At 39.5% G+C, this 14,043-nt stretch overlaps 2 protein-coding genes across 4 annotated transcripts in view; one reads left to right on the top strand and one right to left on the bottom strand.

The window, feature by feature from the left end:
• The window catches only part of LOC107273232 (epidermal growth factor receptor), a 91,538-nt gene that overhangs the window by 19,232 nt on the left and 58,263 nt on the right, over positions 1-14,043 (bottom strand). The window lies entirely within an intron of this gene.
• LOC112495174 lies at positions 2,469-7,378 on the top strand. Of its 2 annotated transcripts, none has more exons than XM_025090538.1 (2): positions 2,469-2,724; positions 2,849-7,378. In XM_025090538.1, exons 1-2 carry the CDS (start codon positions 2,670-2,672, stop codon positions 6,778-6,780), a joined length of 3,987 nt encoding a protein of 1,328 aa, XP_024946306.1. In that variant the 5' UTR covers positions 2,469-2,669; the 3' UTR covers positions 6,781-7,378. The 2 variants fall into 2 exon arrangements, with proteins under 2 accessions (XP_024946306.1, XP_024946307.1); XM_025090539.1 differs by lacking the exon at positions 2,469-2,724 and having other exon boundaries at positions 2,904-3,022; positions 3,378-7,378.

Raw genomic sequence — 14,043 nt, 5'->3', positions numbered from 1 at the left:
TTATGTAAAAAAAATTTACGTTTGAATAAAACAAAAATCATTATATCTACTCTCGTATCTCAGAAAAAGAAATAAAATGGTGAATTAAAAAAAGTCATAAAACGTAATTTTCTTTATAGCATCGACAAAACAGATAAGAATATAACAAGTAAAAAGGAGCTCATAATAGAAAAAACAAAACGTACGAAAACGTTAAACAAAAAATTAGACAAACAAAGGAAATTGATGGAATTGACCAGGAGGCGAATAACGGTACGAGCAAACGTGACGCGAATACCGAAAGGACGAAGAACTCGCAGGAGGCATTGAGGTATCCTGGGTCCCAATCCTGGGACCCCGGATTCCCTCTACGAAGACCAAGGGGTTTGATTTAGAACAAGAGACAATCGCCGCCGTCGGCTTGCCGGATCGCAAAAACCATTCTCCTTAACCAACTGGGCAGCCACCCAAGTCCAGAGTCCCGGCTGGCTTTCCCACTGGCCCGTATATGGTTCGCCATTTTATCTTATCCCTTCACGTATACAATCATCTTGGATGATTGCGCCAGGGTAAGTAGAATCGCTTACAACAATTTAAATTCAAATTTAAGAACGAAGTTACATACTTTACACATATACATACATATTACCATTTACTTCATATCAGTTACCAAAAAATCACCCAAGATTCTACGCGGCTATGTTCGAAGTATCACTCGTGGTTGTAACAATCATCAGCGCCATCTAGCGGATTTTTAACGAGACTTGACATTAAGCTTAATCCAGGATCAGACACGCGTTGGCCTCTCTGTGTAATAATGAGTCCGTGACTCTAGATAATTCTTTTTACAGTCTCCTTTGAACATAAGGAATGTCTTCGTGTCTTGGCGGGAAATTCAAAAGATTCTTATATATATATAGTTATAGTTACGATCCCATGATCACGATTGCTTTGTTTTGCGCCTTGTGATCGCGCAGCACCGTGGAATTTCAGAGCACGGAATGGCGCAGCTTCTCTGACCCCACGTCGTGCAACTGCAGCATCGTGTATCGTGACTCGTGCGGACGCGGAGCGTCTAGGCTCGTGATTAACCAAGGTTTAATCGTCTTTTTGGAATCTGGCAGAGGTCGCTGCTAGCGAGAGTTCTCTCGTGTCTCGATCCTTTATGGTTAATGGGGAAAGATCAAGCGGCAAGGATCCTTTGTTGGTTGGCGAGAGGCCACGAAAATTGCGTAACTCACTGAGGCGTATCAGCTGTAATCTATAGGGGATAACGTGACCGCAATATTTTTATGTTATCATTTATTTTCATGGTAACGCTATACTACGCGATGCCAGCGCTCATTGCTACCGTGGCGAACGGAACGAACTACACAGTACGAATTACACGTAATATGCGAGATACACGATCCGTTTGAAATTAGGATCTGTATTATTTTTTTTTTTTATTTAATATTTTATATTAATTTCCTTTCTATTATATTTTATTGCTGGATATATTAATGAGTAATATAATATTGCTACCTTGGTAAATGGAACTAACCACATAGTATGAAATTCTTTTTTTTAATTTTATTGCTGGATTATATATCAGTGCTACTGCGGTAAATGAAACAAAGTATACAGTATGGATTGTGTTTAGTATAAGAAATATAGGATACGTTCGAAATTGAAATTTGTATCTTTTACGTGTTTACTGTATATTCAGTTCGTTCTTTTATTTTAATATCTCATTACGGTCTACGTTCACGGATAATATGGATCTTCGAATATTGCTTCTCTGGTGTAACCGTCTGCGGCTTTATTGGAACAAATTGTAGCGAATGTAAGAGGGATTCAAGGATGAATTCAGGATCAATTGCGGTTCTCCGAGATAATGCTATACCGCGAAGTTAATCAATGCACTACCTGTATTTCGCGATGGATCTACTATAGATCCTCGTATAGGTCTTGGCAACAGCCTCGGAAAATCGTTCGTGCCTCTTTGTTGTGTTACGTCTTTTTAAATTTCCCGCGTTTGATCCTCTCGTCTCTTTCTTTTTTCTTCATGTTTTCTTTGTTCTCATTCTTTTATTTTTTTTTTCTTCTTGAGAATCACCGATGTAAATGCGCGCGTACACGCAGGCGCATGGATCGCGAGAGATCTAAGGCCCTCCAGCTTTAAGATCGACGGAGATAAAGGTATCGGCTCTGCATTGTGCGCTTGATCTCGCGTTAAAGTCACGCGAGTCCGACGCATCCACTCGTAGATCCTTATCATTTTGTGCCTGCAGGGGACCTTTTGTCGTTTTAAAGTGCCGGCGGAGGATCTTCTACCCCACATTTTGATAATCCGGGGTAGTGAGCTTGGCCGAAGCGCATGCGCACTGTGACTTTCACGCATGCGCGCAGCCGCGTGAATTACGAGTTTGAAATTTGTGCCGGTCAATTTGTAAAACAATGGGGTGCGAGCAAGATGGTGGGTTTTTTTTTTTTTTTTTTTTTTTTTTTTTTCAAAGCACATGAGATTGTGCTTGGGGATTTTTGAGTGACAGTTGGTCATGACGTTTTAAAATTGCTGGAAAAATCTTGTTGGTTTATTGAGGTTGCTTTTGAATTTTTTGGAAAATTATGAGTGACGCTTCGTGAAATATTTTGAAAATTCTCAAATTATAACGTTGTTGTTACTTTGGTCTTATTATGATGGCACAATGAATCAGTTAAGGTATTTCTTTGGCTTACATGTCCCAAGACGCGTTCCATCCAGTAAGTATGTACTTCGTAATAGGATTTTGAAATTGATTAAAAATTATTCGATAATGTAAATTTTTGTAATTTTTTTTTCGATGATATAACGTAGCGCTATTTTATTTTGGTTATTTTTTTTAAGATGCAGTCGCAACATGTGGCAACAACACAGGCGAAAAATGCATACGAAAGCGATACTTCAAGTCAAGAATTTTGAAAAGTGTTCAATCGGACAATTTCCTAAGACGAAATTTTGAAGTTAATAAAATTTCGAAAATAACCACCAACCGATACCAGGATAGCCGCAAAAGCAACAGTAAGTCCTTGCTAAGAATAAAAAGCAAAACAGGCCAATTGGAAATTGCACGAAAATCAAAAAGTACAAAAATCCAAAACACGGCTCGACAGAATAAAAAATCAAGTCAGTCAAATATACCCCAATCAAATGCATACAGTCTCAGTCAGATATCGACTTTCAAGAGTGATTCAAAAAATCAGACGACGTATTCGAAAAAACATATGGAAAAATCAAAAACGCTAGATTCCAAAAACGCAACCCTACTATTAAACATAGAAAAATATCCACGATCCTATGCAAAGTTGATAGCGAACTATGCCGAAGACTTACGAATAAATCCGAACGACGAATCTCGATCCACAAATGAATTAAGTTTCAGAAGATACGACGAATCCAAAAAATTTTCGCAAGTAAGAAGAAGCAAAGATGACTTTGGTTCACGAAGACAGGGTTCATCGACATCATCCACGAGAGATTCTACTGGACTTCGAGACTCGGAGAAATACTCGGAATGGTTGGGAGTCATGGAGGCCACCTTGAGGGGTCTAAAAAGTAACGCGAACCTGAACGAAGGCGCGAAGATTATGAAGGATACTAAGTTCGATGAAGCTGAGGTATTGGAATTTGTCGATCGCAACGCCGATTGGTTGGACGAGGTTGTGGCAGCTCACGTGGCCCAGAAAAAGCCAAAGCCAATGACCAATAAGAACGAGCTTGTCTCGGCTGCTAAAAGTGCCAGAGGATTCGCTACCAAATCTGAAATCACTAGCGATAAGAAACTGACTGTAGGTGACAGGACTATTCATCCTGACCCCATACCTTCCAAAAGAGAATATTTGTTGGAATACCTTATTGGTGAGAAAAGTGATACGAATTTTAAAATCAAAATGAAATCAGTCACCGAGACAAATTTAGGATCGGAAGTGACTTTGCGCTTGGGTCCATCTGCGTCTGGATTATCTGTCAATCTCAAAGGATCGAGTGTCAGTTTAAATTTGGAATCATTGAATGATATTGGAAATATAAAAAATGTACCGGAAGTTCAAGATTATTATGATTTGTCAAAATCAAAATTAAGGAACGACCTAACAGACAAGACTCTTGATAAACAAAATACAGGAAGTTCTGTATATATTACTGTTAACGAGGAACAACACCCTGCTGAAGGAACTTCCGGTAATGTGAGACAGATTGAAATTCGAATCAATGGAAAAATGGGGAAGGAAGTAAAGAGTCTGTCGTCGAGAAATGATGAAGTTGCCAATTCTGTCGGTAATGTGGAAATTGTTTTGCCGACGTTTGTTAAAGGAAAGGAGGAATTTTTGAAAGAAGGGGAGAGACGAGGCTCTTTTTTGAATTTGCAAATTTCATCTGGACGAGATCAATCCGTGGACATGGCATTGAAAGGGGTTTCATCTTCCGGTTCACCTGGGGCAGGTGCTGCTAGTACCGGAAGTATCGGTTCCAGAGGAAATACTGCTGGTTCAAGTTCTGGTGGATCGAAATCTGGACCAAAGGATCCAAAATTACAGTCAAACTTACAGCACGATGTAGAAAATAATCAAACTGTAATACGCATAACGTCTCGTGTTTTGCCCTGGTGGGCATCGCCGGATTCTTTTAAGTTCACTAAGAATTCTGGTGGTACTTCCGGTTCAGGGTCAACGGAAGCTGGAAAAGCACCGTCTCGTAGTCAATCAACTAATCAAGTGGACCGATCAAGAAAATTGCCTGACAAGTTTTCATCGTCTGTAGCTAAAGATAAAGAACCATTAAGAAAATCCCAAATTTCGAAAAGCCAATCGTACGGAAATATTGTTGAAAAAACAAAGATGGCAAATAATGAAAAGACGGATTCTCAACAGAAATTAGCGGTTGGTTCGATTAGTCGAAAAAGATCGCAAATTCAAAATGGTTTTGGTATCAGTAGAGGAAGATCTAGAAAGAGACGAAGGAGCGTGTCCGCGATTACAAAAATTATTAAGAATGAAATAAAAAAGAAAAATGATAGAATTAGTGCAAAGGTTGATAATGCTATGTCAAGGAAAGGTTCTGATTTGAATATTCCCAAAAAGCAAGAAAATTTTGGAAATAAGATGAATGATCTGAGAAGTAGGCGTACAGGTGGTACTGAAGTGATAAAAATGCCTGAAAAAATGGACGCGACTGGTAACCGCGTTGGGAAAAAATTGATTGACACTTCTGACGTCACTTCCAAAATTCAAAATCAAAAGAAAGCGACGGTTGCTGTTAATAAAGTTAAGCCGTATATTGCAGAGAAATCAGATGCTTCTAAGGCAAAATCTACGAAAATCGAAGGTTCGAAAATGGCTGGCACGCATAATACGACATCTAAAAATTTGAATAAAGTGTCAGAGGGCGTTTCCGGTGTTTCGACATTGCCTGGAGTGAAGTCAGATGCTGATATGAAAGTAACTGACAAGATCGAGATTAAACCTAACAAAAAATTAGACATCTCGTCTTCGTCAAATTCAAAAAACGTTAAAGTAGAAAAGAGTAAGGACATTTTGCAAAATAATGAGGTGAACAAAGGAAAATCTTCCGGAAATACTGATCCTGCAGCTGAAGCTAACAAACCGGGTTCTTCCGGAAGCATGAAAATACCAGAAACAAATAATAAAAAAAAGTTAGGCGAAAATGTCAGTACTGGTGTACAGTTGTCGAATGTTAGTAGAAATACAAAAAGTATTTTCCAAGAGAAAGCAAAATCAGAAATTTTTTCAAAAAATGATAAAGGGGTATCAAAAGTGTCATGGTTTTCTCCGAGTAAAATGATATCAAAAAAAGATACCAAAATAGATATGACGACAGTGGAGACTTCAAAGGATACAAATTCCGTGGAAATGAAATCTCAAAAAAATATTCCAAAAATATCGTCATACGTGAAATCGAATATTTTAAGTAAAGAAAATATAAAGAAAGACCAGAATCATTCAGCAACCTCTATGAGACAAAATTCAAATTCTAATTTTGGCAGTACTAATTTAAAGAGTTCACAATCGAAATTAAAGGTAGACCCTCTAAAACCAATTTCGAAAAATGACGATGGTACTCTTATTGATTATGGATTGAAAGTGATGTCTAGAAAGAAATCAAAAAAGGGATTAAACGAATCAAAAGTTTCTGACGGAATCAATATGGTTGTAAAGAATAAATCAGTAAACAAAAATCCACTTAAAGTAAACGAGAATCATTCTGGATTTGTAGCAATTGGAAAAACAGAAATTTACAAAAATAAAGGGAAAACTCATGTTGTAGAAAGGAAAGCTTCCCTGACTCAAATTCCACGACTCAAAATCGTATTGGAGCCCATGAAGAAAGTCAAAAATATAACTAAAGAAAACGAAACTACATATGCTCAAATTTCCAAGAAAGATGAAAAAATAATAAAAAATTTAGTGAATTTTTCAAGTATACCAGAAATTGACAGAAGCGCCACAAGGACAACCAATCAAACCACAAGTGGTTCAAGTGTAATAAAAAAATATGCAACCCAATCGAGAAAATCAGCAGCATCGAAAATTTCAATTACGACATTACCCGCAAACAACAAACAAAATTTAAACAAAATTTCCGAAAGTTCTAGAAATCCCGAAATAACTAAAATGACCATTTCGGAAAATTCCCAACACCCAAGTATTTCTGAAAACGACGTACGACCAGAAAAGGATTTGATATACGCAATCTGGCTAGAACGTTTCGATAGAAAAATAACCAAAGACAAAATAGCAAAATCAAAACCCCCAAAGTCTTGACGAATTCTTACCCAAAAAAAGCACAATTTCCGAAAAAAGAAACTTAAACTATCTGCAACATTTGTGCACCATATGTAGAATCTATTGTACTGTCAATTATTTAAATCACTGTGCAGTTAAACAAAATTTTCAAAAATCCTTTAAAAAATAATTCAAAAAAGCAAAATTAAAACAATAATCAATTTCTGTCAAGCTAATTGTCAAACTGTAGAATTTCTCAATATTATTCTCCCTGAAAATACAAAAATATATACATACACATATATATCCCCATAAACCATATCTCAAAGACGAAAGGGCCTGATTGGATAATTAAAATTCTCATTAAAACCGTCGGCGGCGTCTTGAAACGGTTTCTCCATACAATGGTTGGAACGTGAACGCGATGAGAAGGCCCCGTAAAATAAAAATGGGCCCAAGCTTAGAAGAGAAATACAACCCTAGGTATAGTAAATACACAATGCCCTAGCGAAGCCATAAGTCCCAAAATAGCCCAAAACCTCCTTAACCTACATCGACACACAGTTACCAATTTCCACCCGACTTACGCCACGCGTCCAAATACCGTTATGGCGAATATTAGAATACGTCATAAAATAAAAAAAATCAACAAGAAAAAAAAAAATTTGCAAAATAAAAAATCAAGTTATAAGGCATCTTTCTCATACAAAAAAGAATCGGTGCTAGAATGTTTTTTCTATAGTGTTGGCAACGCTGGGTAGTAGTTTTATCGAAGCACCGAATGATAGCTGTCATTAGTTCAAATCAACCTCCAATTTGGGGCCCAGTTTGGTGATAGGGGGACTCCCTATAGTGTACCGTACCTTTTGCATAAGGCCCCGTGGTCCGTGCCGTATTCTGAAACCCGTCATTATCCAACCGTTTACTACGGGCTTAACCCTTCACGAAAAGTGGTAGGTTGCCAGTCATTGGAAATAATGTATTTGGGCCTTGGGTGTGGAACGCACCTTTATTATACATATGTCGGAGGTCACGAACCGATAGGAATTGTTTCGAGCAGCGATATAACAATTATACACACTAATACGTAATATAATAATACTTATAAACATTACCAACAAAAATGATCCAAGACAAAATTACCACAAAGTTATAAATTTAACGTCTTATACGATACGGTAAATATCTTGACACAAGGTATCTTTTTATTTATCGCGGAGATACAAGTGGACGTATAAATATCCAAGAACAACCCCGTCCAGAGACCAGTTTTGGGTCCATCATTCATTTTTAGGGTGATTGGGATAGAGAGGCCCGCAACCACTCCCTGCTGCTTTTGGGCCACAGGTAAGAAATAAGAATTCTCCTGCGCCACGGACCGTGCTCGCCCTTCCAAAATTTTACGAGGTCTGGTGCAATTTTTTTTTAATTTTCGAAAAATAAAATATTTTTCATTTCACGCTGGCATACGTAATACACGAATTTTCGAGATATGAGAAATCAATTTTTTTTTTTCTACGGATCTCATAGACCCTGATTAAGGATTCTTGGATATATCCAAGTTTTACATCTATGTGATACGTATATACACATATGGTATACGCATGAGAATATTCTCAGAGGCCACTTGGTATTCTGCAAGGACGCTGATCTTCGCTCGCTTCCTGATCGTCTTTTGTTTGTTTTAATTATGCGCAACCGAGCCGGGCGTCAATGTCGATAACTTTTGTATTATTTATATCGAGTCGTGAGTAAAACTTGAGTATATGATCTCAGAGTACATATATACTGCAACGTGTTCTCTTAACTCGACCACGATAACGAAAAATCCTAAAAGTGACTACCTTCGAGAACCAACCTACGTTACTCTCGGCCTTCCACTTTTCGCTCATCCATCCGCAAGCTAGGCGGGCGCCAGTCAATTCTTTTGTCACTGGGAACTGACAAGCCGGTATGACCCGGGAGTGGGGGTGGAATAGGCCCAACGAGAGCTCTGACGGAACTTATCCGAAGATGCGATAACCAAACGGATCCTCCTGATTTTTGGGGTCGCGTAAAACCAGCAAACTCAACTGGATGCACGAACGGGAGCGGACGGTTACGGAAATGCGCGGCCGCTCAGGTTGCCAGGTTGAGGTGGACAGGGTCCGAGGATGCGTCAGGTAAATAATGCGGGATACAGAGAGCAACCGATCGAGAACGTAACAGAACGAATTGGAAGTATCAAATCGAAATCCCTTCACCAATTAATAAATTGGGGGTCCTCACCGGAGCTGGTGCAGCTAATCCGTGAAGGCCGAGAATCGTATCCAGAGGACACTCGGGTGGGTACTGCACTAGGGCACGACACGACACCTCCGGAACACTTACAGGAAATCCATAGAATTTCCTGGATATCGCGAGAGCAACGCGAGAACTGCACAGGCGAGAATCTTTTATAGCGTATAGGAAACACAGGTAAAAAAATTATCAACAAATAGCTCGGGAGCGCGAGGCAGCTCGAGACACCTCGGTCGGTGTCCCAAGACAGACTGATTGACAATAGCCAAATATGATAACTAGTCATTCTGATTGGTCGAGGTCCTTATAGCCGATAACTCTTATCCTTTCCCTTGAGTCGTCCCTTCAAACCAAATCGAGAGCGTTCCATAGCGAATCCTTACGTAACTTTTGGAGATCCTCCACGGCTGCTTCCCCAGGTCATTGGGCAACAGCCGGGCACCATATCCTTAGCTCGGGTCAGGGGATTCCTCCGCTGCCTTTAACCGTAACAAAACTATGTCTCCGCCCGCTCTACAGCCCTTTGTCTCTCTCCGTAATATTTCGTAATTAAGACTATGGAAAATGGTCAAACTGAATTTTTGTATTAATAAATATCAAAAGAGTGCAAGTTAGTCTGAAGATAAATAAAGTTTGAAAACAGCGAGTCACCCGTAACCAGAAAATTTACATGCCAGATCAACGTGTCAATTATCGCCTCGACGCCACGAAACGTCGTCAGGATGACATTTTAATCCGGGAATATAATCAGAAGAAAAAAAGAAACGACGAAATACCACTAAAAAAACAAAAACGTCGTAATAAATTCCGCGCGTAAACCAGTCACCATAAAGAGCAACGAAATAAAATCGCAACGCGTAAAACGTAATCCGCTTAACCGGGTTTGCGGAATGACCGTCCGGCTATCGAATCGTAATCGGATGACCGTAGCAGCAAATGAAATCGTTCGAGTAATGGTAATAATGAAGATAATAAGAAGAAAAAGAAAGGTAAGAAGAGTTTGACGGGTGCAGTAAATCTCAAGAGACTGAGCTGTGCTGAACCACCAGCTGAACGCATATAAGATCCAATAATAAGATTGAAGTCGAAATAAAATAAAAAATAAAATGTTTATAACCTACGTAAGACCAGTACGTAATGTTCGTAGGAAGTCATTTGACTTTCCAGAAACTTCTACGACGCCACCCTCTGGCTGTCAGATACCGAACTAAGGATTCTTTTAGTTGCGCGACGTCCCCGCCTGGCGGCGCTAATTGAATGGGCATTGATACGTCGCTCTACTATAAATCCATTACTTCGTGGACAATCTGGCTGAGTGATTGCGCAATCCTCCCTCACCTCCCCCAGAGGTGGTAGATACGTAGGTAATACAGATAGATACATAGAAGCGCCTTAAGAATAATTCTCATGAAAACGGTCCAGTGGGATAATTGCTTGAGGAATTCTTTGGACTGTATAAAGGTCTTTGCTGAGATTTAAATCGCGCGCCATTTGCGGATCCGTAATTCTACATGCGACAAACGGATACCGTGGGTAATTTTGTGGCTGGATTTACATTGTGGGCGATTTATTTTGTCTTTTTTTTTCTACAAATGACTTAAAGAATTGAATTGCCTTTCTCTTACACGGCAACATGTATCTCCATCCGGTACAGTAATTGAAACAGAAAAAGAAGCAATGAAATGAAATGCACTACATTTCTTATACGATTTATTTCTAAGTAAGCACAGACCTACCGTTTACATGTTACGACCAAAAAGGATCGGTATTCACGGCGGCGACTGTTACGGAGACAAATGGCGGAAACCGTATTAATTCCCCCGACATAAATTTACGTTGAATAAAAAACAAAGGTAAAATTATTTAATTTTCCCGCAAATCCATAAATCTCCCAAATGCATTTAAATCTAGTAAAACATCAAACCAATAAAGTTCAACGACCCAATTCCAATAAAAATGTGAATGCGCCTTAACAATCCACATTTGCCAAATCCCCACTACTGTCTTTCATCCGTACGCGATAAGTAAAACTACGGCAATACGAAGCCAAGACCCATGAATCTTTCGCTCAAGGGCAAAGAACATTGGCAAATCCGAACTTTACCGAGTATCCCCGAATACCTACGAACACCTGCTGCCATCCAGATGCTAAATGACGTTATCACATAGGAACATCGACACGCGATTGGCTCTTGAGTGTAATCATTTTCTGTATCCTCATAACGTTATACCTATATGTATATTTAAACGTACAAGAAATATGCATAACAACATTGAGCAACCCACCGAGATTTTTCACGATATTACCTAGGAACGCCAAGCCGAATAAATAATTCAGGGCCATTAAAGTCGCTCGCAGAAGCCAATCTCCTTCGGTCAGTCTTCGTATCTAAAATGAGAATCGACGCTCTTGTAGAAGCCACGCGTGACTGCGTGAGTTCACAATCGATACCTCACGCGCTTATATTTATGAGTTATCGCTTATCACATATCACCTGCGTGTGTATAAGCCCTTACAATGCGTTGCCAGTCAGCCAGAATCGACACTGACCGATGTTGGCCGGTTTGGGTATGATGTCAGAGAATAAATTTGGTAATGGATTTTGCATAGTCTACGGTCACTAGATTTTGCATTGGATACCTGGAGGAAGCTATGGGTAGACAATACTGTATTAGAATAAGAAATTTCGAAGACTACAGGCCCAGGTCTATGCTGTACAAATTTGTCCGTTAGGTCAGATCCGAATGGCGTTTGGTTAAAGAAATTTTTAAGTTTCCAAATGTTTTTCATTATTTAGTAAACCATATTTTATTCCTGCATCTGTACCGCCATTGCTATTCACTTACGGGCTGTTCATTTTGGATGGACAAATCAGAACAAGACTTGGAATTGTCGTTGACAAGAAGATCGGGTGATACCTATCGTAGCGTGAATATACTGGTAAATTGGTAAATCGGTTGGGATAATGTTTGAATGATAGAATTATTGGTACAATTATATTTATACCCGTGTTCAGTGCCGCAGTTATTCCCATACTAGATTCAATGGGAATTGCATGGCAATTCCATAGGCATTTTTGTTCCCAAGGAATATAGATTGCTAGCGACGTATGTTAATGCACTTCGTGTGCCATCTGCATGGAAGCACAGCTACGCGTAAGAATATAACCACACAGAAACACATCTTTATATACTTGGTATGCGTTAAGAGACACGCTCGAAGTCTGAACAAACAGAATTCCGTATCTAGGATCAACCAGTGTCAACATTACCCAAAGAAAGTAGCAGGAGTATCTGCGATCGAGTTAACGTACGGATCGCGCGTAACGCGCATGCGCGTCAACGGTCAAATTCAAACGTCCGAAAAGCGTAACGACGTTTTTCTTCATTCTTGCTCAAATAAAAAAAGATAAAGAAGCTAATGAATATTTTTCAGCTAAATGGTCACCAGTGCCTCTTCCAGGATGCTACTTTACTTTGACTTTTTCCTTCTTCCATTCCCCACCACCGACGCAACATGGCCGAATACTTCGAAACGTAAACTTGCACAGCCAGACGTATCCGCCGGAGCAGAATGCATTTATTCAGGTTAGATTCACTCCCGCGAAGAATCAGTTCGGTCTGACGCGCAGGAACACCCAGGAGCAGGATCCTGCGCCGTCGGTAGGTACGTGGACGCTCAGCGACGCTCGTTATACCAGCAATGGGAATGCGAGGAAGCGACGCTGCTACTTTCAGGACCACCCTGTTCGAATCAGCAGATCGAAGGTACAATGTCTCACTTTAATTTACTATCGGCCGTTTCTCTGTCCCTCTTACGTTTTCTTGCACGATTCTCAATCTCGTATGCGACTTACTTTCTGCGTTCTGATTCGGTTTTGAGGTTAGGATCATTGACTCGGAAAGTACTACAACCTTATTTATACAAATGCGCGTATTTATACGCGTACCTATCTCTACACGCGCGACAAAAAGATCATCAGGATCATTAAAAGATCCTTAAATTATCTAGTGACATGCTTTTAGAGTATATTAAAGTTTCTTTCGCTCCATCTAAGTCGACATCAGCTGGTCCAGGATGATGTCATCGTTGCAACGTATACGCGGAGCTTCGATGCGTTCTCCACGAGATGGCACCCACGTAGATATGGAAAACGCCTACGTACCCTAACGTCATTTCTTCATGATTCTCCTTATATATGCATATATGTTTATATTTATGTACACACAGATGTATATACATTTTTTGCTGACTTCCTCTTTCATCGCGCTTTTACATTTCATTCTTTAAATCTTTACTATTATCTGACCCAAATTGACCTTTGCCCCATATTGGATCCATAGGTTCAATCTTATGATCCTAAATTGACGTGAGGCTATTATCAGCACAGAGATGAACACCTTACTTGTGGTATTATTTTAATCATTGGTATACATATGCATATCGTACGTGTCGGCTGAATCCAACCATGCTGATTTCTAAACCAGTGGGAAACCATAAACGGTTTGATTCGCCCACGGGACTCGTCTCCCGTTATGGCGCGTAACGATTAAACGTCTCGATCAACGATCGTTTGAAATTTCTTTCTTTGTCCTCGGCTAAAGGTGCCGATTGGGGAATCATCTTGGAGTCTCTCTGGGAATCGATTAAGTCATTCGATTGATCGATTGAGAACGAGTCCTCTTTTACCTCTATCGTCTTTTTCGATGGGATTGATGAGAAAACGGTATAATTGAATTTTTTTATATTACCACCGAGGGTTAATTATCATTTTGTATATTGATTATATACAAGATATATGCGGTGAGACTAATTGTATCTGATAAAAAAATTTGTATAGTATACATTTTTGTATATATCTACAGCCACTGTTCTCTTGGTACTTTCAGTTGGTTATCCGTTTTCTTTTTTATTTTCTCTTGAATTTTTATACTACTTCGGGGAGACTCCATTTGACGCGATCTGTCGAAATATCAGGTGTCCCGTGTATAATAAGACATGGCGAACCCTGTTCGGACACC

The sequence above is a fragment of the Cephus cinctus genome, unplaced genomic scaffold, assembly GCF_000341935.2.
Source record: "Cephus cinctus unplaced genomic scaffold, Ccin1 Ccin1_scaffold1524, whole genome shotgun sequence".
Lineage (NCBI taxonomy): Eukaryota > Metazoa > Arthropoda > Insecta > Hymenoptera > Cephidae > Cephus > Cephus cinctus.
The sequence above is the reverse complement of the archived record's forward strand: the minus strand, read 5'-3'. Positions and strand labels throughout refer to the sequence as shown.